This window comes from Ruditapes philippinarum, unplaced genomic scaffold (genome assembly GCF_026571515.1).
Source record: "Ruditapes philippinarum isolate M1 unplaced genomic scaffold, ASM2657151v2 ctg346_1_1_1_1, whole genome shotgun sequence".
Classification (NCBI taxonomy): domain Eukaryota; kingdom Metazoa; phylum Mollusca; class Bivalvia; order Venerida; family Veneridae; genus Ruditapes; species Ruditapes philippinarum.
Window position 1 is genome coordinate 274748 of NW_026864693.1, and position 26567 is coordinate 301314.

The window sequence follows — 26567 nt, forward strand, 5'->3', positions numbered from 1 at the left end:
TTTCCGCACTACTTCTCTGCAACTACTGGCTGGAATTCAACGAAACTTTATGGGAACCTTCAATACCAAGAGGAGATGTGCATATAGTCGGCTTGTTGGGGTCAGACACTTTAACTCAGAGTTATGGCCCTTGATTAGTTATGCAGTATCCATATAGAAAATTATTTGTTTCCTCGCTACTTCTCTGCTACTACTGGCTGGAATTCAATGAAACTTTATGGGATACTAAGAGGAGATGTGCATTATAGTCGCCTTGTTCCAGTCAGATACTTATAACTCAGAGTTATGGCCCTTGATTATTTATGTAGTATGCATACATCTCATTGGCATTTCCAGATTTTACTATTTAACACAAAGTTATGGCTCTGTTATTGCCCTGAATATTTATCAAGTTCAAAGAATATTACTGTTTATGCCATGATTAATATATAAATAAAGCCTTATGTCTTCAGTTGTTGTGTTAATAATAACCAGTACTCGGCGGGGGATATAAATTCAACGAATTTGCTTGTTGATTTTTAGTTTTTAACTTGTGGTACATATTTGACCTAGAGTCAAAAGATTGACAGAACAGTGGCGTGTGGGGGCATCCGTGTCCTTTGGACACATTTCTAGTTACATATTTTTTGACAGAACTTTGTTACTTCAAGTACAAGTGGAATTGATATGATTTTTTTTACCCTGAAAATTGAAATTAGGCTGATGTAGTATTGATATGCATTTGATAATGATAATTTGGACACTGAAGATGAAAACTAGGCTTTTTCGGGGTATGATACACATTTTATATAGATAATTTAGGCTCTGAAAATGATAACACGGCTACATGGGGTAGTATATGCATTTTTAGCTTGACTATTCGCTAAGAATAAGTAGTCACCCGAGCGTTGGCGTCGGTGTCGGCATAACCACTTATGTTAAAGTTTTTGTAACACCTCAAATATTTTCAAAGTCCATTGACATATGGCTTTGAAACTTTGCACACTTGTTCACCATCATGACCCAATTCTGTAGACAGGAGGAGGTAACTGTATCAAGTTCTTTGACAGAATTATGCCCCTTTTTTAATTTGAATTTATGTTAAAGTTTTTGTAACAGTTCAAATATTTTCAAAGTCCATTGACATATGGCTTTGAAACTTTGCACACATGTTAACCATTATAACCCCAACCTGTAGACAGGAGGAGGTAGCTGTATTAAGCATTTTGACAGAATTATGCCTCTTTTTCAACTTAGAATTTACATTTAGGTTTGCATACCACCTCAGATATTTTCATATTCTACTGAAACAAGTTGAAATTTTATACTCTTCTTTGAGAGTATAATAGGACTCTCTCCAAGGCCTATAACTATAACATGGATTTATAGAAAAAATTTGTCCTTTTGTTATTAACTCGGAAAATTTTACATTATCAAGGCTCTTTTACTATCAAGCACTAAGAATAGTCCAGCGTTGCTGTCCTACCGACAGCTCTTGTTATGGACTTTTTGGAATTTGAAACTGGAAACAAAGCTTATTGTTAAGATTGGAATGGATAATGATTTTATTGGGCATCACATAGTTCAAAGGTTATTGCATGAATAATATTAGGACTATATTAAATGTCATAATAAGCTTTGGATAATTTGTAGTGTTATGATTTTTAATCCTTTGTTTTATTCTTATTATCATACACACGATAATTTCTAGACTACTTTCCAGGACACTTTTCTTACTAAGATCAAGCAAGCAAATTTTTTCTTAAATTTACATAGAGGCATATAACCTAGATTACCAGTATTTATAACTTGCAAATATTATGATAATAAAACAAGACAAAATATCTATTATGATTGGCAGTTTATCATTTTTGTGTCGCCTCTACGGAGTAGTGGCAACATATAGGGATCACTTCTCCGTCGTCTGTCTGTCTGTCCGTCTGTCCGTCACAAAACTTGTCTGGACTACTCCTCATAAACTACTGGTGCAATTTCATCCAAACTTTACAGGAATGATCAGTACCAAGTCTAGTTGTGCATATTGTCAGCATTTTCCGGTTCAATGATTTTTGACAGAGTTATGGCCCTTTCATAATTTTTATTTTTAAAGTTTGTCCGGACTACTTCACTTATACCACTATAATGCAATTTCAATGAAACTTTACAGGATTGATCTGTAGCTCAAGTCCTTGCGCATATTGCACGGGTTTTCTGGTTGAATGATTTTTGGTCGAGTTATGGCCCTTTGATAAAAAGGTGTTTTTTTCTGTGTGTTGCCAGATACACAAAAGCTTGTCCGGACTACTCCTCATAAACTACTGGTGCAATTTTATCCAAACTTTACAGGAATGATCAGTACCAAATCTAGTTGTGCACTGTCTGTCTGTCTGTCCGTCTGTCACAAAACTTGTCCCAACATAAAATTGGCCATAATGAGGCGACACATGTGATTACTGATCGCTCTTGTTTAAGTAATAAGGCTTCGTAAATCCAATCAGTAACTAAGTAAATGTTTATGATAAGTTATTGTTGTTTTAAAATTATTATAGTACGAGGGGTGTCCCAGAATTACGTGGACTTTTGCTGTAACTCAAAAACTACTGAAAATAAAAACAAACAAAATTAACATGAACAAAATTCAACTTTATTGCATTAGTACAAAAAATTTCAAAGTTGTCCGGCAACTGAATCAGTGTCTGTGGGCAGGGTAATGAGACAAGGGGTAGCGGGTGCGGGGCAGTCCACTCCGACGTTACGACGTCATTCCGGTGGCGTCGCTAGTTGTTAATAAATGCGTGGCGTCGAATGTCAGTTTCCCTCAACATAGTCGCCGCCTAACTCAATACACCTATATTATTATTATTATTATTATTATTATTATTATTATTCTTTTTATTGTGCGTTAACAAGGGAAATAACCTATCATGCACCGCTTACTATAGCAGTTTGAGTTCACTTTCTTAAAAGTTGAAAGGGATAAATTGCATTTAAAATAATAAATTGTGATTAGCTTAATTTTTAAAAAACATTTTTTTTTAAACACAAAATTTACAGTGTAACGCCTGTCCCGATCTATGACGTCCTTGACTTCCTTAATTGACGCCGCAATCAACGTTGACTTTCTCCCACGACCCTTGTCGTCTTCAATGTCCTCCCGGCCGTCTCGAAAACGCTTATGCCACTTGAAAATGAGTGATCGACAAACAGGAGGTCTCACTTTTGCAGTCTCCAACATTTCCTGCGTCTGTGTTGGCGTCTTCCCAAGATTAACACAAAACTTGATGATAGTCCGATGTTCCGCGTAATAGCGTGGACGTCATTTTTTTGTTAAATATCCAAGAGCAACGGTTGTCAGTTGTCCGCTTGTAAACAATAACGGAAACAGCTATGACGTCAAAATTTCAAACGAACGTTCATATGACGTCACTGCATATTCTTACGACTTCGCGCCATTTATTACGTATAAATACGCAAGATATACCAAAGTAAAGACAACTTATTAATACAAAATATTGGACTGCCCCGCCCTGCGCATACTGCGTTACTATAGCGACGTAAAATATAGAGAAGCAATGTTAGAAATTTAAAAATAATGGACATATTCATTAAGGATATGTAAAAGGTATTGTGTACAAATTTGCTAAAAAATGCATTAAAAAATAAAAAAGTTATAGCAAAAGTCCACGTAATTCTGGGACATCCCTCGTATATATATATATTTTATAGAGGCAGTATTTGATATTAGTTCTGGCTGTATTGAGACATCAACAGACAAGAAGATATCTCCTAGAACATGAGTTATATCCTTTCAAAATTTTACTCATTTTATTGTCTATATTTTATGTGAGAGGATTTAGAATGATTGTTTATATGTAACATCTATATTTGAAATTAACAGTTTGATTTAAGTATTTTATTGTGTTTGTAGGCTTACCTTCCATGATGGTTATATATGTCATGTTTTTTATAATCAGCTTTTTCATCTGTGAATATCTATGAATATTAACAAACGAATACATTATTGACATTATTGACTGGAAAGTCTAGAATGGTTTAAATCTTTGTCCTGAAATAACTTGCACTTTTCCAATCAAGATTTCATTTGCATGTATACAAGGTCATAGATTTTAATTTATTTGTTTAGAAATTATCAGGAATGTATGCCCACTTAGCTAAATAGGGAGAGTATTATATATGAGCCGCGTCATGACAAAACCAACATAGTGGGTTTGCGACCAGCATGGATCCAGACCAGCCTGCGAATCCGCGCAGTCTGATCAGGATCCATGCTGTTTGCTATCAGTGTCTCTACTTGTTATAAGGTTTGTAAGCGATGCAGATCCATGCTGGTCGCAAACGCATTATGTTGGTTTTGTCATGACGCAGCTCATATTTGTAATCTATTGGTGGCTGGTTTGATCCTCAGACGTGGGAAATTTCTCAAGTAACAACTGATCTCTGACACTAAGTCTAATTGTCATTTGTTTGTCACCATTGATTCAAAAATCATTTAGCATTTGCAGAGTAACTACTGGATAGCCAATTAAATGAACCAATTGGCAAGATAAGACCAAAAATGTATTTCAGTTGTCTGAAAGAAAGAAGCTGGCTGAAAAGATTTGAAATTCAGACAAGGTTTCTATGCATACCTGATATTATTGAAATCAATTGGTGATCTTTCTCTGCCATGACAGGGCATTTCCACCCAATCATTAGGGGCTCTAATGAGGCCCCATTCCCAATCCGAAATTGCCACTTTTTTCCCAATTTCAAAAACAAATTCACATCAGCATCCCCAAAATCCAACTGATAAGCTTTTTTATGAAAATTTGGAAAGTTTGATGTTATAATAATATGATCATACACCTGTTAATGAAAGAAACGTCATGTATAAGGTAGATTTTCTAAAATATCTCATATTGTTCTGAATTTATGCCAGGGCCTTTCCCCAAAATGGCTCAAAAAAGGCTCTGAATGATAACTTGCAAAATGCTATTTAACTTGCCTTATTGTGTGCTTAAAACCAAACACCAAAAATAGGTAATTATTCTGTTTTGGTCATATGTTTGAAGTAGCTATATCAACTTGTCCTTAACATGGAGTTAACATTTGACAAGGTCAAGTTTCCAATGTTTCTACACATAAAACCTCTAGATGATGCAGGATTACAGCAACTTTCACCAACAGTTTGGTGGGACATGACCTCTCAGGTAACTTTACATTGCTTAGTTATATCTTTTCTAATTTTATTGTTCTACATTTTTTAATTTTGATCGGCAGTAAAACCTGACTCATTAGCCATTCATATTATAAAGTCAATTGAATTTTGTGAAGATAAAAGAAAATAAGCAGATACACTGTATTTTATAGGTTTATCAACATTTTACATATGTAAATTAATTGTTATTGCTAGTTTTAAAAATATTTAAAAGCTGAATGATTGGTAATTGATGTCAGGATAGGTGGAAAAAATTGTAAACTTGGAATATGTATTAATTTATTTTGTTGTGATATATAGAGGAAGTTACAACTAGTGAGTGGCTGTGGAATTTTTATGTCATAACTAGGTTACTACTTGATGTTGTTGATATTCAAATCCCATACCCCCTGAACATGTTGAAGTCCCATACCCTCTAATTATTTTAGGTCCCATACCCTTTGAACATGTTCAAACATCATGCTCGCTAAACAATTTCAAACCCCATTCCCACTGAACATGTTCAAACATCATACTAGCTGAACAATTTCAAACCCCATTCCCACTGAACATGTTCAAACATCATACTAGCTGAACAATTTCAAACCCCATTCCCACTGAACATGTTCAAACATCATACTAGCTGAACAATTTCAAACCCCATTCCCACTGAACATGTTCAAACATCATACTAGCTGAACAATTTCAAGACCCATTTCCACTGAACATGTTCAAACATCATACTGGCTGAGCAATTTCAAACCCCATTCCCACTGAACATGTTCAAATTTCATTCCCTCTGAACAATTTCAAACCCCATTCCCACTGAACATGTTCAAACATCATACTGGCTGAACAATTTCAAACCCCATTCCCACTGAACATGTTCAAACATCATACTAGCTGAACAATTTCAAACCCCATTCCCACTGAACATGTTCAAACATCATACTAGCTGAACAATTTCAAACCCCATTCCCACTGAACATGTTCAAACATCATACTAGCTGAACAATTTCAAACCCCATTCCCACTGAACATGTTCAAACATCATACTAGCTGAACAATTTCAAACCCCATTCCCACTGAACATGTTCAAACATCATACTAGCTGAACAATTTCAAACCCCATTCCCACTGAACATGATTAAACATCATACTAGCTGAACAATTTCAAACCCCATTCCCACTGAACATGTTCAAACATCATACTAGCTGAACAATTTCAAACCCCATTCCCACTGAACATGTTCAAACATCATACTAGCTGAACAATTTCAAACCCCATTCCCACTGAACATGTTCAAACATCATACTAGCTGAACAATTTCAAGACCCATTTCCACTGAACATGTTCAAACATCATACTGGCTGAGCAATTTCAAACCCCATTCCCACTGAACATGTTCAAATTTCATTCCCTCTGAACAATTTCAAACCCCATTCCCACTGAACATGTTCAAACATCATACTGGCTGAACAATTTCAAACCCCATTCCCACTGAACATGTTCAAACATCATACTAGCTGAACAATTTCAAACCCCATTCCCACTGAACATGTTCAAACATCATACTAGCTGAACAATTTCAAACCCCATTCCCACTGAACATGTTCAAACATCATACTAGCTGAACAATTTCAAACCCCATTCCCACTGAACATGTTCAAACATCATACTAGCTGAACAATTTCAAACCCCATTCCCACTGAACATGTTTAAACATCATACTAGCTGAACAATTTCAAACCCCATTCCCACTGAACATGTTCAAACATCATACTAGCTGAACAATTTCAAACCCATTCCCACTGAACATGTTCAAACATCATACTAGCTGAACAATTTCAAACCCCATTCCCACTGAACATGTTCAAACATCATACTAGCTGAACAATTTCAAACCCATTCCCACTGAACATGTTCAAACATCATACTAGCTGAACAATTTGAAACCCCATTCCCACTGAACATGTTCAAACATCATACTAGCTGAACAATTTCAAGACCCATTCCCACTGAACATGTTCAAACATCATACTAGCTGAACAATTTCAAACCCATTCCCACTGAACATGTTCAAACATCATACTAGCTGAACAATTTTAAACCCCATTCCCACTGAACATGTTCAAACATCATACTAGCTGAACAATTTCAAGACCCATTCCCACTGAACATGTTCAAACATCATACTAGCTGAACAATTTCAAGACCCATTCCCACTGAACATGTTCAAACATCATACTAGCTGAACAATTTCAAGACCCATTCCCACTGAACATGTTTAAACATCATACTAGCTGAACAATTTCAAACCCATTCCCACTGAACATGTTCAAACATCATACTAGCTGAACAATTTCAAACCCCATTCCCACTGAACATGTTCAAACATCATACTAGCTGAACAATTTCAAACCCCATTCCCACTGAACATGTTCAAACATCATACTAGCTGAACAATTTCAAACCCCATTCCCACTGAACATGTTCAAACATCATACTAGCTGAACAATTTCAAACCCCATTTCCACTGAACATGTTCAAATTTCATTCCCTCTGAACAATTTGAAACCCCATTTCCACTGAACATGTTTAAACATCATGCTCTGTAAACAATTTGAAACCCCATTTCCACTGAACATGTTCAAACATCATGCTCTGTAAACAATTTCAAACCTGATTCAAAACAGCTAAAAAATGTCCTGCACCTGTTGGGCACAAATATATAGTTTTATTGACTGTTTGAATGAATATGTAAAACATTATGAACCACCAACATAAGGATGTATATTTATCAGGATGATGAGCCAGATGAGACAGTATCTGAGGAAGAACAGAGAAATAAAGATCTTTACACACAATCTGTTGATGTTTTAAGAGAAAGGATTGAAGGTAGGGAAAAATGTTTTGTTTTGTTGAAACAGGTCATAGTAGATGGTGTGTTGAATTATAAAAAAGCATAAACTTATTTTGTCTTTATTTATTTTTACTTTTTTAGCCATTTATACACTTGTTTAAACAAAATTAAACAGTACAGTTAATATACTAATTTTTTATGATTTCATTACTTGAATTTGTTATTGTGTCTTAATTTGAGATTAACAGATAAAAGAATCAAGAAACCTAAAAATAAAGCCTTAAAAATTATTGAAGTATTGACAGAGAAAAAACTGTTTTATTTCAGAGATAGAACAAATTCAAGTAGAATTATTAAAAGTTCTTCTGAATCACAGAGATCTGGCTGATGTAAGTGTTACATGTATCTTCTCATTGTATTATTGGCCGGGTTGCACAGGTGCAAACTGAGTTATAGTACCCCCCCCCCCTAAAATTCCTAATAAACGCCCCTCCCCTAATAAAGGCCCCCAGGCTTTTTGATAGGGAAAACAATCTACTCATCAGTGCTGAACTCGTAATTAAAGCCATAATTTTATTCAAATCATTCAGAATCCATAGTATTTTATAGTAAACACAAAAATGTATAATATGAGCTTTAAAACCTTAACATTTTTTAATGTCATTACCAACACTTGCTAACACTAAATGTATTTACAGTGATTTTTTTATTTAGGAAAAACTGTGTTGTAATAATAGCCCCCCTTTTGGAAAATGTTTAGCCCCTGGGGGCGTTTATTAGCAATTTTACGGTATGGTGAATTTCTGGCTGCGGGTGGGCACGCGGGGGGGGCAGGTGTTGCTTATCTGATTACATGTTCACTGACTTAGTTAAATATTCGACATTAATGGTCAATGGGAGAAAATATTCTTATCTGCAGCCTCATGATATTTGGTGTACAAATGCAACCCAGCCATTTCTGTCTTTGACCCACTTTTGGTGCAATTAATATTATAATTGGCCATTGACCTTAATCTTGCCACTGTATAAATACAATGTACAAGTTGTTTTTTTTTTACCCACATTTGAAAATCATATTGTAATTTACATGTATATTATAACTGTATAAGTAACAAATAACAAGGAGAAAGATGGTTTAGTACTGAGTATCAAAGGTGTATGCCTGTCAAAACAGAGATTTTTTGTCCAAGCCCTACTGGGGACACCATATTTTATCATAGAAACGGTTATTCCTGGAATCAGATTTAAGTATGATTTAGCTTTCATTACAAAGTGGCTAAATTGATTCAACTAAACTGGAATGTTTTAAGGGAACCTGAGTTCAGATAATGATTTTCCCTATAGGAGAAGTACATAGATATCTTTTTAACAACATGTGATTGTTAAAGTATCAGTATTTCCTAAATTAGGGGGGATGTACAATGTATTGCCTAAAGGTATTTGTTAAGATATTTCTTCAATTTCAGGGTAAAACTTCAAGACAGTTATTCCTTGAAAAGTTTAGAAAGTTTATCAGGGAGAATAAGGTAAGGATTTTAAGTTACTGATGTCTAGTTAAACTGTAATTTGATCACATTAAAGTTACTGCATTATGTTACTGACAAAAAAAACAACAGTATATATGTAAATTTCATTGTTTAAAATGAGCATTTTCTTTAGGACTTATGTAGTTTCTATGACAACAGAAACGAATGAAATTGTATACAGTTAGTCAGACGGTTAAGGTTGCAATTTTAATTTTTTATGAAATGTTGCATCATAATGTATTTCTTTTGATCTTTCAAAAAATTTGTATATTTCAGCCGAATTCTCTGACACTTTGGCCAATGCCTGTAACGTTATGTTTCTTCCATCGTATGGTACAAGCACTAAGATATTACTGGGATGACTTCCAGAAAGAAGATCCAGCAAGATTTGTCTTCAGTTCTGGTAGGTGAATGAATTTATTCCGAATATGTATCTGTAGTAACAAAATTGAGAATACTTTGTGCTATGTTGCACTTTTTGCTTTGTGGTTTAGGGGATGCCTTTAAGAAGTTAGGCATCATAATTGCTTTCACTGTATATCCCTACATGATAGTAAGAGGCAATTTAATGGGATTTAGTTACTGGAGTCTATGCATCATTAACCTCCAGCAGGTGAGGTGGTTTTGACCCTTGGTGTTGCTTTAAGTTTGTTACACCAGAGGTTAGCCAAAAATCATCTTTTGTTGTGATTAATGCTTCTGAGCCATAACCTTATTTCTAGAGTTTCTATTTCGGCACTATATGACCTAAATTGTGTTGGTGTGCTGTAAAGACAGACAGACAAACAAACAATGTAGCACTTTATTTTGTTGACTTTAATATTCGTTTAAATCAACATTGACCACAAATTTTCATGTTGCCAATGTTTCAGTACATCTGTATGATGCTTTATAAAACAAGAACTGATGAGTCTAGAGATAAAAGTTTTGATTCTTATTGTATGTAAGATAAAATTATAAAAAAGTTCTGCATAAATGTTAGAAAAGATAAACTTTTGAACAGTGTAAAGATTAATCTTGACTGCAAAATATTTAATAATGTTTTAAAATATTTAAGAGGCATTTATGCCAATACAAGAGTTCTGGTCTGACAGTAGGGATTCCTATGATGTACAACGTTGTGGAGGATCAATGTCACACCTTAATAGAATGCTAGGATGTAAGTATTACATCTTAAAAACCGAAGCTGAGTATTACATCTTAAAAGTTGAATTAAGTATTACATCTTAAAAGTTTAAGCACCTCAAAAACAACCATAACTTAAATGAAACATTGATGTATTCTAACTAGGCTTACACTATCTGTATTGTTAGTTGTTTTGTTTGTTGTTGATCTTTTTATCATAAAATTTGTTATTTTACTTTAGTATGTTTTGTAGTGTAAGAACTTTGGTAGCTTATTATTACTTACATGCCTTATATTGCTGTATTTAGTTTCAATTTGAAAACAAGCAAATATCATAATGAATAGAAAAATCCTGTTAAGCAAGGCAACAGTTTGATAATTCTACAGTACTACACTCTAGTGCTTAAAATGATATATCTGACCCGAAAGTTATTTTGGGTAAGAACTATTTACTACTGGTAAAGAATGCGAGAATACTTATTCGGATATTACTTTAACTGCTTGTGTGTACATGTCTATATCACTGAAATAGTTTAAGATTTGAGTGCAACCAAACAAAACAAAAAATTTGTAGCAGAAAAGATTATAAACTAGTTAAGACTAGATTGTTACAAATTTGTTCTTAAATTAAACAAGTTGAAGTGAACAAAGCTCAGGGATTGCAGTTATGTCAAGATGGGGAGGTCAAACCTTTAGAAAAATCCAAATCAGGTAAGTTATTTTATTTAAGTTAGTTTGATATATACATTTTAAAGATTCATTGGAGAGCTGTGGTTTGTTTGTTATAAAGGTGGTTTTGTAACATCCGATAACTTTCTGTTATTTAAATCGGCATTTTCTGTACAAGTTCACTCAATGCTTTATAGATTGCTTGATTGATTGACTCAGGTTAAAAAAAATATTCAGAATAATTTCTTAAAGTAATACTCTTTCATAAAATGTCTACTTTTGTATAGGGTTTATATAACCTTTAAGGTGTATGATAAGTTGATAATATTATGACCAGGTTAAATTAATCTGATGAAGACATAATGAACACAAATAAGTAATTGAATATGTTTTAGAACATGGGTATGGTTAATCATAAGTTTCTTGTGTTTTTTCCATAAAATTGTTGATGTATTCTGCATGGGAGAAATGATGTAAGGTCAGCATTATATATCTACAGAATTGTTTGATCTGAGTTAATACCGGTGTGACGTAAAACCCAATCAAACAAACAAACAAATTAATCATAAGTTTCTGGTGTTTTTCCTCTAGTTTTCTAGAAAAGTGTTGATCTATTCTGCATGGGAGAAATAATGTACATCAAATAATGTAAAGTCAACATTATATACAATATTTACAGTTTTGTTAAATACGTTCTTTTGTAGCCAGCATTGAGTATCCTTCTACAGAAATGCCAAGTGGTAATACATTAATGGAATTACTAGATGGTGTAATGATGTTGTATCATATAGCAGCACATAAACAACTAGGCAAGGTGAGTACCACCATCCACTAAATAGTTACCAGTTACATTTAAATAGTTACCAGTTATATTAATATAGTTACCAGTTACATTAAAATAGTTACCAGTTACATTAAAATAGTTACCAGTTACATTAAAATAGTTACAAGTTACATTAAAATAGTTACAAGTTATATTAAAACAGTTACAAGTTACATTAAAATAGTTACCAGTTACATTAAAACAGTTACAAGTTACATTAAAACAGTTACAAGTTACATTAAAATAGTTACCAGTTACATTAAAACAGTTACCAGTTACATTAAAACAGTTACCAGTTACATTAAAACAGTTACCAGTTACATTAAAACAGTTACAAGTTACATTAAAATAGTTACCAGTTACATTAAAACAATTACCAGTTACATTAAAACAGTTACAAGTTACATTAAAACAGTTACAAGTTACATTAAAACAGTTACCAGTTACATTAAAACAGTTACAAGTTACATTAAAACAGTTACCAGTTACATTAAAACAGTTAAAAGTTACATTAAAATAGTTACCAGTTACATTAAAACAGTTACAAGTTACATTAAAACAGTTACAAGTTATATTAAAACAGTTACCAGTTACATTAAAATAGTTACCAGTTACATTAAAATAGTTACCAGTTACATTAAAATAGTTACCAGTTACATTAAAATAGTTACCAGTTACATTAAAATAGTTACCAGTTACATTAAAATAGTTACCAGTTACATTAAAATAGTTACCAGTTACATTAATATAGTTACCAGTTACATTAAAATAGTTACAAGTTACATTAAAATAGTTACCAGTTACATTAAAATAGTTACAAGTTACATGAAAATACCCACCAAATATAGACAGTAATAGGTTATCAATTTAGCTTATCACAAAAGGATTATTCAAGCCTCGATGAGTATATATGATGAGAATATATATATATACGATAGAAACGAAATACCCTACCATACCTTTCCTGCCATGTTAATGCCCTGTCTCTAAATCTTGCCTGTTCTGCCCAAGAATGTTTCCGTAACATACTGAAATAATGTTGAAAGATCTACGTTTTTCCATTTTGTTTACATCTGCAAAATGATGTTATTTATGTTATTGAGATTGGTTCCAATAAGAATAATTAAAAATTAATGAATGAAAAAACTGTTTGTGCCTTGTATCATTGTGCATTGAATAGAATTGTTCCTTTTTTGACAAGATTCTTGTCATTGAGTTTATAGTAGAGATGATATATGTGAGTTACAAATGTTAACACTGCTTGACACATTTAGATACAAATGTAGTTTGTTATATATATATTGAACAAAGTAAAATACAAATGTACATGTATATTTTAAAAGTGTATATATCAATATTTACAGATGAATGTGTTAAAAGAACATATACAGGAGTATATTCAGTCTTATAAAGATACTCTGAAAAAGTTGGATTGTTGTCCTATAGAGGTAAGAGTCAAATGTTTTAACTTCAGACAGTTATTTGTAGAACTAAACTTGTCAGCTTTGTTTATTCTAAACCTGAATGAACCATTTACTTCTCTAAGGTAGTATGTAACCTAGCACCTTAGATCTTGAATGCCTGATTGTTAAAGGTTCATTTGATGTAAGAAATATAAGGTGAATAAATAAACTAAAGTAATTAACTTTCATACAAAATTTATTGTAATTATACTTTCATACTTGACATTAGATTTTCCCAGTCTTTAAAGCTATTCATCTTAGATGTATTTAGTATTATTTTACATAGACTACCCTTATTCCTGCATGATCATAAGAGGTGAAGAAATGGGTTCAAATTACTTGTGTCTATGCTTCTCTTAACTCCAGATGGTTAATTGGTTTTGACCCTTGGTGTTTGGCTAAGTTTGTAACACCCGAGGTAAGCCAAAATCATCTTACCTGTTTCGGTGCCATATGACCTAGATTGTGTTGGTGCACCGTGAAACCAAACAAAACAAAAACAAATCTCAAGTGCCCTCTTTAAAGTAGGTCAGAAATTTGTATTTTAAGTTGCCGTAACCATATTGGTTGTTATAACAGACCTTTACCTAAAGTAAACAGCTAAATTGTCTTCTGTGAAGACTGACTCTAGTGCTAACTTTATATGTTTATGATTTAGATGGATGATGTAAGAGATGAGTTAATAAGAGCAAAGTCTGTGTTCCTAGAGAAGATAACTGAACAGGCGAGACAGATCTGCTGGGTGAGAGCTGTCATTTATTCCAAGGTTAGTAGATATATTGGTCTCAAAAATTAGGGGTCACCGATCTTCTTTTTGGGTTTTCTTCCCCTGAAAGTGTGTGTGTTTGTTTTACTCTTTTAGATGACAGTCACAAGCAGATAACTCAAAATCATGCATACCAAAATTTTTTCAATTTTTAGCTGGACTATTTGCAGAGTAATTGAGCTAATGAAGTCACCCATTTGTTGGCGTCAGCGTTTGTGTCCCTGTGGTTAAGTTTTTACATGTAAGCAAGTATCTCCATAACTAATGAAGGGAATGGATTGAAACTTCACACACTTGTTCTCTGTGATTATCTTATATGATTTGCACAAGTCCCATAACTTTTTTTGCATAATTATGCCCCTTTTTTCGGCTTAGAAATTCTTGGTAAAGTTTTGCTTGGAAGCTGGTATCTCCATAACTACTGAAGGGTTTGTGCCTTTTTTGGGACAATTTTATGCATTCATAATAAAAAAGCAGTAATTTACTCGATAAAACATCTTGATAACAAGCCTTTGTACCTTTTCAGACAATTTTATGTATTCATATAGGTAAGCATTATTATACTCAATGAAACACCCTTGCGATAACTTTTTTTCGATAAGTCGAGCATCGCTGTCCTTAGACAGTTATTGTTTTTTTTTGTTGTATTTTAAGTCATTCAAAGTTTAAAATAAGTGAATCAATATATATTTTGCTATGCTTCAGTTAGTAAACATGCTGAATTTTAACATAGCATATAACCCCTCAAGAATCTTTATAACTAATATATAATACAGTAAACTTTCTTATTGTGAGAAAAAAAGAAAAATGAAAATTACTTCATAAATGGACAGCAACTCTGTATCTATAGTTATACAAACATCACATTTATCCAATGAAAAGTGATGTTACAAACATGCAGTATTATAAATATATATTTATGCTTGCTAATGTAAAACAGAAAACATTAATATACCATGTTATGACAAGAACCACAAACCACTGTGTTCAAGTCATTTTCTGATATATAAAAAAACTGGCATTCTGTTATACATTATATATTTTATATGTTTTAGCAAAAGCAGTTAGATGTTGCCTGGTTACTGAAGTCTGCATTAAAGACTGTGAGTAAAGCATCGGAGTATAAACTACTGTTCCAGTATATGCCGGAATTCTACCTGGATATTGTCATATATTCCCATAATGCCTTGAAGAACTTCTTTCATCCCTACATGTTGTTTGAATCACTGCCAGGTAAATAGATAGTTCCTGATTTTTACAATATTTACCTCTCTTGCCAAATGTGGCAGCCTTTTTTGGGGTCAATATTCTATAGAATATAATTGACAATCTATGAAAGAATTAATATAAACAGCTGATTTATGTGAATTGTCAAATTCTTTTATACATATGTAACAAAATAGTGCTGTTATATACCAGTTACCCTGCAGGATACAAATTAACAATAGGGATGAGCCTTTGCCACCAGTATGATGCCTAGCCAGCCTTCATATTCCTGCAGCCTGACTAGTTTCTATACTGTTACTTGACCACCTTTGAATTTTCATCTTAATATTCCCAAAGTTGATAATGGAAAGTTCTGAAAATGAGAGTAGACAAGTCCATTTCAGAAATATAGCAGGTTAAGGGTTAAAGAGATTTATTTATTTAAGTGAATATTAAATGCATTTTGTTTATTGTCAGTCCTAACCAAGCATAATTATATTATTTTGAAAATATATTGTTTTTTAAGTGCAAATACATATTCAAACATTAGAAAGTATAAATATGTAGAGAGAAACATCTCCCCTGCCATAATCACTTACTTTTATGAGTAAATTTAGAATGTAGAGAAATTTTGCTTCTTAGATTCATCAAATTTTGCATTGAAAGAAAAAACAAACAAACAAAACAGTGTTATGATTTAAGTCCACATTGTCTGAACAACTGACACACCTGTTTTTTTTTTATCAAATTTTGCACACATTTAAGACAATTATATTGTTTATGCAGTCATTAAATTTAACACTGGCCTGGTGGACCATGTCCAGTGAAAATTAGTTCAGGCCAGTGTAAATTTTATGAAAATTTAGTAAAATATATACATGTAGTAGAATAAATTCAAAACTGGAATTCGGGCCAGTAAAAACAAAAATCTTAAATTCAATGACTGTATATGAATTGATAACGGTCATTTTCTTGTAATCACTTGCCATTAATGCAGTTAGTGTGAATCTCATTAGGAACATATATTACTTACATGTGAGTAAGTTGTGTAATTTGATTGTTCTGATGTAAAAAGGGTTTACCAAGGTAAAATGTTTGTGTTTATTAAACGGAAGTGATAAAATAAATGTATGAACACATATTGATATAATTACAGATTATGATGAGTTGATCAAAGGGTTTGCTACATTTCTAGTCAGTCATTTTGCCGACTCAAGGATTGTTGTAACTGGTATGTAATAACTTCCTATAAATTCATCATTTGCTTCAAAATGGTTGAAAAATTCTTTCTGTTTATGTTACATCTATTAATAAATTGATGGGAACACTATTTTAATACCTTGAATTTTTTTGAAATAATGCATCATATTGTTTTAGTAAAAAATATGTTGTTATGTTAGCAACTTTTTAGATATTACCAAATGGAAGGGAAAAATGTATTTAGATATATTACATTCTTAATCTTAAGAATTTATGTTATTTCTCTTCAAGGTAAAGGTCATAAGTTTGCCTTTTGTCTCAGGTCACAATGGAAACATACTGTCTATCCATATCTGCTTCCAGACTGCATAATAGTAAAATCATAGTATGTTTTTTTCTTCAAAAAGTAAATCATAATTGATTGTGATATTTTTTGTTTTAAACAGATACCAGGGATAACATAATACAAGCACTCGCATGTTTTACCTGTTATGAAAAATCACTGAAAGTGTTAGAAAGTTTACCAGTTGAAAAGTAAGTCCTATGTTTTATATATACTAGTGACATAAATAAAAGAAAAATGCAAAAAAAAAAAATGAAATTCGATTGTAACATTCACCATGAGGTGTGCACATTATGCATTGTCATGCAATTCAACTTAAACATACAGATGTTGTTTAAATTTTGCATATTTATATGAAGTGTTGCTGTGTAACTGTTAGAGATTTTCATTTAATATACTAAAATCCTTTAGATTTCACTTGCACTTCATTTAATTCAAATTTATGTAAGGTCATGTTTCCACCAATGTTATAACATAATCCATAGAAAAGCACAGTTGTGCTTAAATGTTTGCATATGATCAACTGTTTTTGTATGAACTCAATTTTTTTTTACAATTATGGATTCAGACTCAGAGTATAAAATAACAGAGCTAGGAAATCTGAAATGCCACATTGTTATACTCTTTGCCATTTTTTATAATGTAGTATATACATAGTCTGATTAAATACAGTCTCTAACATTAGGGCCCTTACTTCTAGTGCCTGAAAGGACTGATGGACATTTATTAAACTACACACAACAGTCTCTCAAATTAGCATGATTTGCATATACATGTTCATGTATTGTTATGAGTTATGTTATTGTTTTATCACCAGGTGTCAGCACATGTTGAAAGCCCTGATATCTCCATATGAAAACAGGTCATGGGCTCAAACCAACTGGATTCTAGTCCGTATTTGGAAGGTGGGTATAAGTTTCCTAATAAATTTTTCATCACCTCAGTGCAGTAACAGGTTAACTCCTATTGAATTATATAAGGAGTTTACCCATTACTGCACTAAGGTGACAATATACATGAATTGTATTTTCAAAATTCCACATATATTTGTAGGATTTATTTTGTAAATGAATATCAGATTTCATCATTATTATTATTATTATTATTAATATTAATTTCTCCATGCCAATTGACCTAGGATGTTGAGTCTAATACCATAAACTCAGCTTAAAACGAAGTCATTGGGACATTCAAAATCTTTTTATCCAGAGTTCCTTATAAGCATATAGCGAATTAGTTCCTTTGTATGAGGAGTTTTTATAGTGAACAGATTTACTAATAACAAACTGATTGTTTACCATCGTTCTCCATTTTGAAGAGCATTTGTTTCAGAAAATTTAGTCATTTATTTGTTTCAAACACAATACCCGAGAACGTACTTTTTGAGAATTTTAAAATCCCTTATGTGTCATATTTTGTTTCTGATTTTTGTTTTCTTTTTATGATTAAGTATAAACAAGATTTTCGATTTTTCCTTCCTTTTATATTGAATATCTTCTATTTTATTTTTATGGTGACTTTTACTTATGAAAGATATAGATTTCCTTTTTATTTCAATCAAGCTTACTTTATAGTTTTTATTGGAATAGCAAGGAATAGCATACATGATTATGTTAAAAACCGATTATAAATGATCATAATTATTTTACTTAAGTAAAACTATTAAAGAAAAGAAATCAAAGAATAAAAGGAGTATCGTTTTATCTTGTGACAAGAACTGCTGCTCAAACTATCCTAAATGGAAAACTATTACCTACTGCTTTACAAATTAATTTTAACAGCCATATTGAAGTATATAAAACAATAAACGGTACATTCGGTCGAGTTTTAATTTATGCCGATAAAACGATAGTTGTTGCGGGATCTATTTATGGATAGCAGATATTTTGGAGTTTGTTATAAAAGCATAATTTTCTGTACTTTTGTCTAAATTGGGACTTAAAAATGAGTTCCTTATAAGCGATAATTTCTTATAACCGTGTTGACTATAACGGTATATTTTTATAATAAATAAAGAAGGGCAAAATTGGGGCCAAATAAAAGTGTTCCTTATAACCGGAAGTTTGCTATAACCGTGTTTGCTATAAGTGAAGTTAACTATAGTCATTTTTCTCTCACTGCTGTTTAAAAATTTATGTGAGATTAGTAGTCCCTCACCTATGAAGAAATTGGTAATAACTGGTTAGTCATCAAGGAAAGCCGGAAAGGCAGATAAGGTGTTGAGATATGATCAAAAAACAATTTAAAATTGGCATAACACCAAAACCTGTAACAAATATATACTAGCATTCAGTTCACATTGTGTGCATCTGAACCACAATTACTGCATACAGAAGTAACTACATGTATTTTTATGAACTTTGTTTATTACGATATTTACAGGGGTGTGGGTTCGGTTTTCGATACACTCACTTGCCACATTTAGTCCCATCTAAAGTACAACTTACAGAATTTGGTTCAGCAAGTTTACAGAGTAAGTACCTTTTACCATTGTTGTTTCTGTGCTCTTTCTTTATATACATAGATGAATAATTACAATATAAGTCATTTCTTGATACAAAAAAGAACAAAACTTACTTGTAATTAATTTGTCTTGTTTTAAATTTTGAATTGTTTGATCTGAGTTAATATGGAAAAAATACCGGTAAAGCTGCCATCATGAGTGAGTCTGGTCAGACTGCATGAGTCATCCAGAATTGTAGGCCAGACTCGCTCAACACTGACATATTGTCACCTAAATGCTATTATGGGTTAACTCCTATTGAATTTTATAAGGAGTTAACAAGTTATTGCACTAAGGTGGCAATAACATGTCAATATTTCTGTGCTGTGTGAAAATTAGGATTGTGTTTTCTGAAAATAATATAACATTTTATAATAATACATGTAGTTACTTTTTAGATTTAGTTTGACAATTTTTTCTGAACAAAGTTGATTCTATTGCATGATAATTGTTATTACTGTGCACTTAAATTGAATATAACTTTTGAATAAGTTTTGAATATTAATTAAAAGCCTGTATTCATTAAAATACTGTCTCGTTTGAATTATATTAATATATATTATGCCATGGTGTTTTACTTTTTCCTTCATTCCTTCAATTATAGAGCCATGTCCATCACCGAAGTTCCAGAGTTTGTTAGGTGATATTTTACGTTCTGAGCCGGAGGCGGCTACAAGGTTTATAGATACACTTCTCAACCAATTAAACTGGTCGTTCTCAGAGTTTATTGGAATGATGCAAGAAGTACGTTTTTTTCATCAAAGCTTATTGCTCAAAGTTAAAATGACAGATGTTGTGTTCCCATCCATACAAATTCACTATTACTGTAAATTTTTTACCTCTTTGCAATTTACTTTTATTAAAACCAATATATGTTTTGTGTGAATGCAAATCTGTAGGATTTAACCTTGAATTTGTGATGCTTGCTTTAATTTTAAAAAAATTATTGCAGACCTTAACTGGGTGTGAAAAATCTAGCCATCCAATGTGTGGAATTTTGACTACATGCTTATCAGAAAATATGATTTTACATTTTTTTAAAGATATACACTATACAAATATACTCCTCTTTAGGTAAGATACTTTTATTGTAGAAATTTGTTGTAATCTAGAAAATTCTTGCTGAATATGTCCACTTCGAATAAGATAACGCAAAAACCATGTTTGGGAAGTGGTCAAGTTACTTTGGTCCTTCCTTGATGAGGACTGTAGTGGTACTGTGTTTACCTATAGTGTTTACTGTTTAAAAGGCAACATATTATTCCTTTGTATTTTAAAAGAGACTATATATCAATTATAATTGAGCCGCGTCATGACAAAACCAACATAATGGGTTTGCGACCTGCATGGATTCAGACCAACCTGCGCATCCGCGCAGTCTGATCAGGATCCATGCTGTCCACTTACAAACCCTATAACAAGTAGAGAAACTGACAGCAAACAGCATGGATCCTAATCAGACTGAGCAGATGCGTAGGCTGGTCTGGATCCATGCTGGTCGCAAACCCATTATGTTGTTTTGTCATGGTGCAGCAAAATTATTTTCAAATATTATATATCTATAAAATTTTAGCATAATTTATCCCCTAAAAGTTGATTATTTGCCTCATATAATTGTAAAGTATGTTCTGTTTTAGATACAGACAATTATATCAAGAACAGAAAGGAAGATATTTATAGAGAGCCGCCAGCTCAAGATCTGTGGGACTTGTTTTGAGATTTCTGTATGTCTGTTCAGGGTTGTTGAGATGGTGGTTGCCATAGCACCCACTCTCTTCACTGATTGGACAAAACCATCTGCTGAACTATTAATGCACAGGTTAATTCAGGTTGGTAAAATAAATAAATGATGTTAGAATTTATAAATAATGAGGGTGAATAGACTTAAAACATGTATTGAATTTGTAGGATTTTAATATTTTACAGAAAATGATGAATTTGTAAGAGAAATATTGAAAATTCCTTCTTAGTGAAAAGTATAGGAAGCAAAATGGCTTAATGGGACAAGGTTGTAAGTTCTATTTAGGCCAGTGCATTATTTAGAAAATAATGATTAGAGGGATATTTGCAGTAAAACTGGAATGTGAACACAAGTCCTAAATTTATATACATGTACATAATAATAAATTATTAAATAAAGAAAATTTGTAAGCCTTAAAAAATCACATTTTTTCTTTATTAACAATTATGATTTGTGAAGTCAGTGTTCTCAATCATGTTTGGAGAAACATGTTTGAAGTTGATACGTTTTGATATTTGGGAGGGCGTCTAAAGGTTGAAAGGACTGTCCTTCATTACCTGTCAAATTCGTTATACTAGAATCGAGTACTTCATCTAGCAGACTATCATCACTATCTGATGACTCTGAATCCAAATCACTTAAGTCTGATGGACGACTTCGGGTTGGGGACTGTGTCCTTTTCTTTTTACTTGTTCCGGTACGCCCTTGATGGGGAGAACAGTCATTAATGCTCGAGTCCAGGTTTACAGATACGGTTTCTTCCGGCGTCGAGTCTGAATCGTTATCTACTGTGTTAGTGTTAGCTACAGCTGGTTACTTGGACCGGCCTTTACGGGATCTTGTCTGAAGTACATATAAATAAATATACGATTTTAAGATAGTTTTGCTGTAATCCCAACTAAATTATGAAAATAGTGCCCTATAATGTATCAATGGGTAGAAACAAGTGTTAAATAGCTTATTAAATAACCACTGTGATAGTGTACTCGTCAAAAATTCATAAGTAGAAATAAATCTCGGACACAAGCCCGGAAATTTTAAACACAAATCAAAGTAACTGAAAATATCTACAATATTTATTTTGTAGCAAATAATCTCGGGGATAACAGCCCGGAAAATGAATAAGCAATGGAATGGTCAATGTAACGTAATAAGTTATACAACTTATCTCGAGAATAACCTCGGAAAATAAAAGGATTCAACCCTAAACAAAGTTGCAAATAATATTTGAAGTTATCCATATCTTTTCACCAAGACAACTTTGTATTGTATAATTACCATAATAGATGTATCTCTTTTATGTACATGAATCAGTTAGTCTGTTAGATATGGATAGACAAAAACTGAAGATATCGCCAATATTTAGTTTGTAGCAAATAATCTCGGGGATACAGCCCGGAAAGTGAATAAGCAATGGAATGGTCAATGTAAAGTAATAAGTTATACAACTTATCTCGAGCATAATCTCGGACAATATCGAAATACAACCCTATACAGTTGCGAATAATATTGGATGTATACAATATCTGTATAAATACCATCATAAATGTATCTCGTTTAAATACATGTATCACGTTACTCTGCTAGGTATGGATCAACAAATGCAAGATAACTCATTTTATATAATACTAATTTGGTCAAGTTGCAGGTTAACGTGAAACTGATATGCCGGCAAATAATTCATGTGTGACTAGAATTTCCCTGTATAATGATTTGACAAATTTATATCGTATTTCTAAATAATGGGAAATGGCCCGCATTTGTCCGCACTTAAAATGCCGTTAATGGCAAAGTAATTTATCAATAAATTTAATTTAATAATGCTGAACAAAAGAAAACAATACTCAACTGTCTTATTCAGACTGATCCAATCCCCAAATGTACGAGGTGCCTCTCAGAGTGGGAATATGAATACAACAACTGTACAATGAAACTTGATTTGTTTTTAGCTCACCTGTCACAAAGTGACAGGGTGAGCTTTTGTGATCGCTTTTCGTCCGGCGTCCGGCCGTCCGTCGTCCGTCCGTAAACTTTTACTTTAAATGACATCTCCTCATAAACCTTGTAAGCCAATTTCATCCAAACTTCACAGGAATGTTCCTTTGGTGGTCACCTTTAAAAATTGTTCAAAGAATTTAATTCCATGCAGAACTCTGGTTGCCATGGCAACCGAAAGAAAAAACTTTAAATATCTTCTTTTAAAAAACCATAAGAGCTAGAGCTTAGATATTTTGCATGAAACATCTTCTAGTGAGTGTCTACTAACTTTGTTCAAATAAAAGCCCTGGGGTCAAAATTGGCCCCGCCCCGGGGGGTCATTGATTTTCCCTATATGCATATAGTAAAAACTTAAAAAATCTTCTTTTAAAGAACCCAAAGAGCTAGAGCTAAGATATTTAGCATGAAACATGTTCTTATGGGTGTCTACCAAGTTTGTTTAAAAAAAAGCCCTGGGGTCAAAATTGGCCCCGCCCCGGGGGGTCATTGATTTTCCCTATATGCATATAGTAAAAACTTAAAAAATCTTCTTTTAAAGAACTCAAAGAGCTATGGCTAAGATATTGAGCATCAAACATGTTCTAATAGGTGTCTACCAAGTTTGTTCAAATAAAAGCCCTGGGGTCAAAATTGGCCCCGCCCCAGGGGGTCAGTGATTTTCCCTATATGCATATAGTAAAAACTTAAAAAATCTTCTTTTAAAGAACCAAAAGAGTTAGAGCTAAGATATTTAGCATGAAACATGTTCTAATAAGTGTCTACCAAGTTTGTTCAAATAAAAGCCCTGGGGTCAAAATTGGCCCAAACATGTTCTAAAAGGTGTCTACCAAGTTTGTTCAAATAAAAGCCCTGGGGTCAAAATTGGCACCGCCCCGGGGGTCATTGATTTTCCTTATATGTGTATAGCAAAAACTTAAAAAAATCTTCTTTGAAATAACCCAAATAGCTAGAGTTAAGATATTAAGCATGAAACATCTTTTAGTGAGTGTCTACAAAGTTTGTTCAAATAAAAGCCTGGGGGTCAAAATTGGCCCCGCCCCGGGGGTCATTGATTTTCTTTATATGTGTATAGCAAAAACTTAAAATCTTCTTTGAAAAAACCCAAATAGCTAGAGTTTAGATATTAAGCATGAAACATCTTCTAGTAAGTGTCTTCAAAGTTTGTTCAAATAAAAGCCCTGGGGTCAAAACTGGCCCGGCCCCAGGGGTGTCATTGTTTTTAACTATATGTGTATAGTAAAAACTTTAAAAAAATCTTCTTTTAAAAAGCCGAATGAGCTAGAGCTTAGATGTTTAGCATGAAACATCTTCTTATGGGTGTCTACCAAGTTTGTGCAAATAAAAGCCCTTGGGTTAAATTGGCCCTGCAACGTTGGGGGGTGGGGGTTGGGTGGGCCTATATACAGGTGAGCGACCTCAGGGCCATCATGGCCCTCTTGTTATCTGTGATTGCAGGTGCCCGAAAATTAATCAAGAAATCTCCGTTGAAAATTAAGTCTGGTCAAATTGTCCTTTAGAATCTGGCAATACTATAACTAAGTTTCAATTCGATGAGCAGGCATCTAAGTCCGGTTTCCTATGGCTAAGTAATGCCACGTGGTTAATTGTCCGCCATCTTTGTTCGGTTAGACAAAGGAATTATTCCTGCTTCGCCACTTTGACTTTGTATCCCGTTCACGACAATATATAAATTTCTTAGATCGTAGCCTACAGCAATTGCGTAGTAAATGCCGAATTTACATCAAACTTTTAACACAAAATCAATTTCTTTTGAAAAAATTGTAAAATTTTTCAGCGAGTCTAAAAAGTCATCCGCTTCGTTTCTTTGTTCAGCTAGAAAGAAAGTGCGCATGTGCAACCTTCGTAATCATGATGACATATTATAAAGCTTACTGCTGACTACATTCTAAAGTAGTACAGAATGGTGAAGTAGTTGTCTCTCTTTGACAATTAATTAACAGAAAACCATATTGTCCATAAAACATTTTATACTAATAAAATACATAAATTGTAGATATATTATATTTCTACAGCTTGTATGTCTAGTGTTAAACAGAATTACTCAGAAGGATGGAATGTTTGATAGTGTTGTCTCATTATATATTACAGGTAAGGGACAAAACCTATAAATTTAATTGTATTCTTTTTTAACTAAATTCTAATATCTTTGCCATAGTATTACTACAACTTATTATGTATCTAATCTGTAGAGCAATAAATTTTAGCAAAATTTATCAAACATTTGTTCCTAAATGTATTTTGTACATGTATACATGGACATATGAAATAAAGAAAATTTATAATCCTTAAAAAATCACAATTACAAAAAAAAACAACATCATTTGTGAAGTCCGTGATCATTCTAATTTTTTAGTTAATTCTAGTTAATTTAGCAAAATTTATTGCTACATATCCAAGGATGTTAATGCATATCTAACTTGATTTATAGTTGGAAAGACAGAAATTATCTTATGAAAATGCAATATATTTTGACAGGACATCATTTGTGTTACACAAACATAGCATTAAGACGTGCTAAATGATAGCGTTACACTGTAAGAGTGTCAATGAAAAAGTGATTCTGTTTTACTGTAAGCAGATCTTGTATTGGATATGTGATAAATAGAATATTATATTTGTGTAGGTTCATTACTGAATATATTGAACTCATTGAAATCATCTTTGATATCAACAATCATTGTCATAATTCATGGGGATTGGCCGATTTTAAACATTATCTTGCATGACAAATATTATATTCCTTTTCATTTTAAACAGACATGAATAAAAAATAAACCAGAATGTAAAGTAGCTCACAGAAGGCTTTCTTTATAGCACTTTCCTGGACTCATTTAATCAAAGGCTACATGAAATGAAAAGTAACGTAATATAATATACATGTATGTTAAATATATAATGTACTAGATAATACATAGGATGTATATATATTTCAGGTTTGGAGAGTGTCACACATTATCCCATGCTGTCTGTTATTGCAGGCATTCTTACCATGCTTATAGTCAATGCTGATACTGAATGGTATGTAATGTTATATATGCATCTTCATGTACATCAACGTTGAATACCCACGATTGATAAACATGTCACATAACATGCAATCAATGTAAATGGTTCAGCTGTTGATATCCAACATGTACATGTAT

The 26567-nt window shown here is 32.7% G+C and overlaps 1 protein-coding gene across 1 annotated transcript in view; it reads left to right on the forward strand.

Annotated features, from left to right (window-relative positions):
* Positions 1-26567, forward strand: part of LOC132726520 (E3 ubiquitin-protein ligase RNF123-like) — a 50770-nt gene that overhangs the window by 13381 nt on the left and 10822 nt on the right. Inside the window, exons 15-34 of the mRNA XM_060711852.1 lie at positions 3706-3779; positions 5087-5189; positions 7982-8075; positions 8368-8429; positions 9507-9566; positions 9843-9969; positions 10624-10725; positions 11328-11402; positions 12065-12174; positions 13548-13631; positions 14305-14412; positions 15468-15645; positions 16775-16849; positions 17265-17352; positions 17979-18066; positions 19544-19634; positions 20269-20408; positions 21302-21493; positions 25437-25512; positions 26358-26442. Of these exons, the coding sequence (XP_060567835.1) occupies positions 3706-3779; positions 5087-5189; positions 7982-8075; positions 8368-8429; positions 9507-9566; positions 9843-9969; positions 10624-10725; positions 11328-11402; positions 12065-12174; positions 13548-13631; positions 14305-14412; positions 15468-15645; positions 16775-16849; positions 17265-17352; positions 17979-18066; positions 19544-19634; positions 20269-20408; positions 21302-21493; positions 25437-25512; positions 26358-26442 (2012 nt within the window). The remainder of the gene's footprint in view (positions 1-3705; positions 3780-5086; positions 5190-7981; positions 8076-8367; positions 8430-9506; positions 9567-9842; positions 9970-10623; positions 10726-11327; positions 11403-12064; positions 12175-13547; positions 13632-14304; positions 14413-15467; positions 15646-16774; positions 16850-17264; positions 17353-17978; positions 18067-19543; positions 19635-20268; positions 20409-21301; positions 21494-25436; positions 25513-26357; positions 26443-26567) is intronic.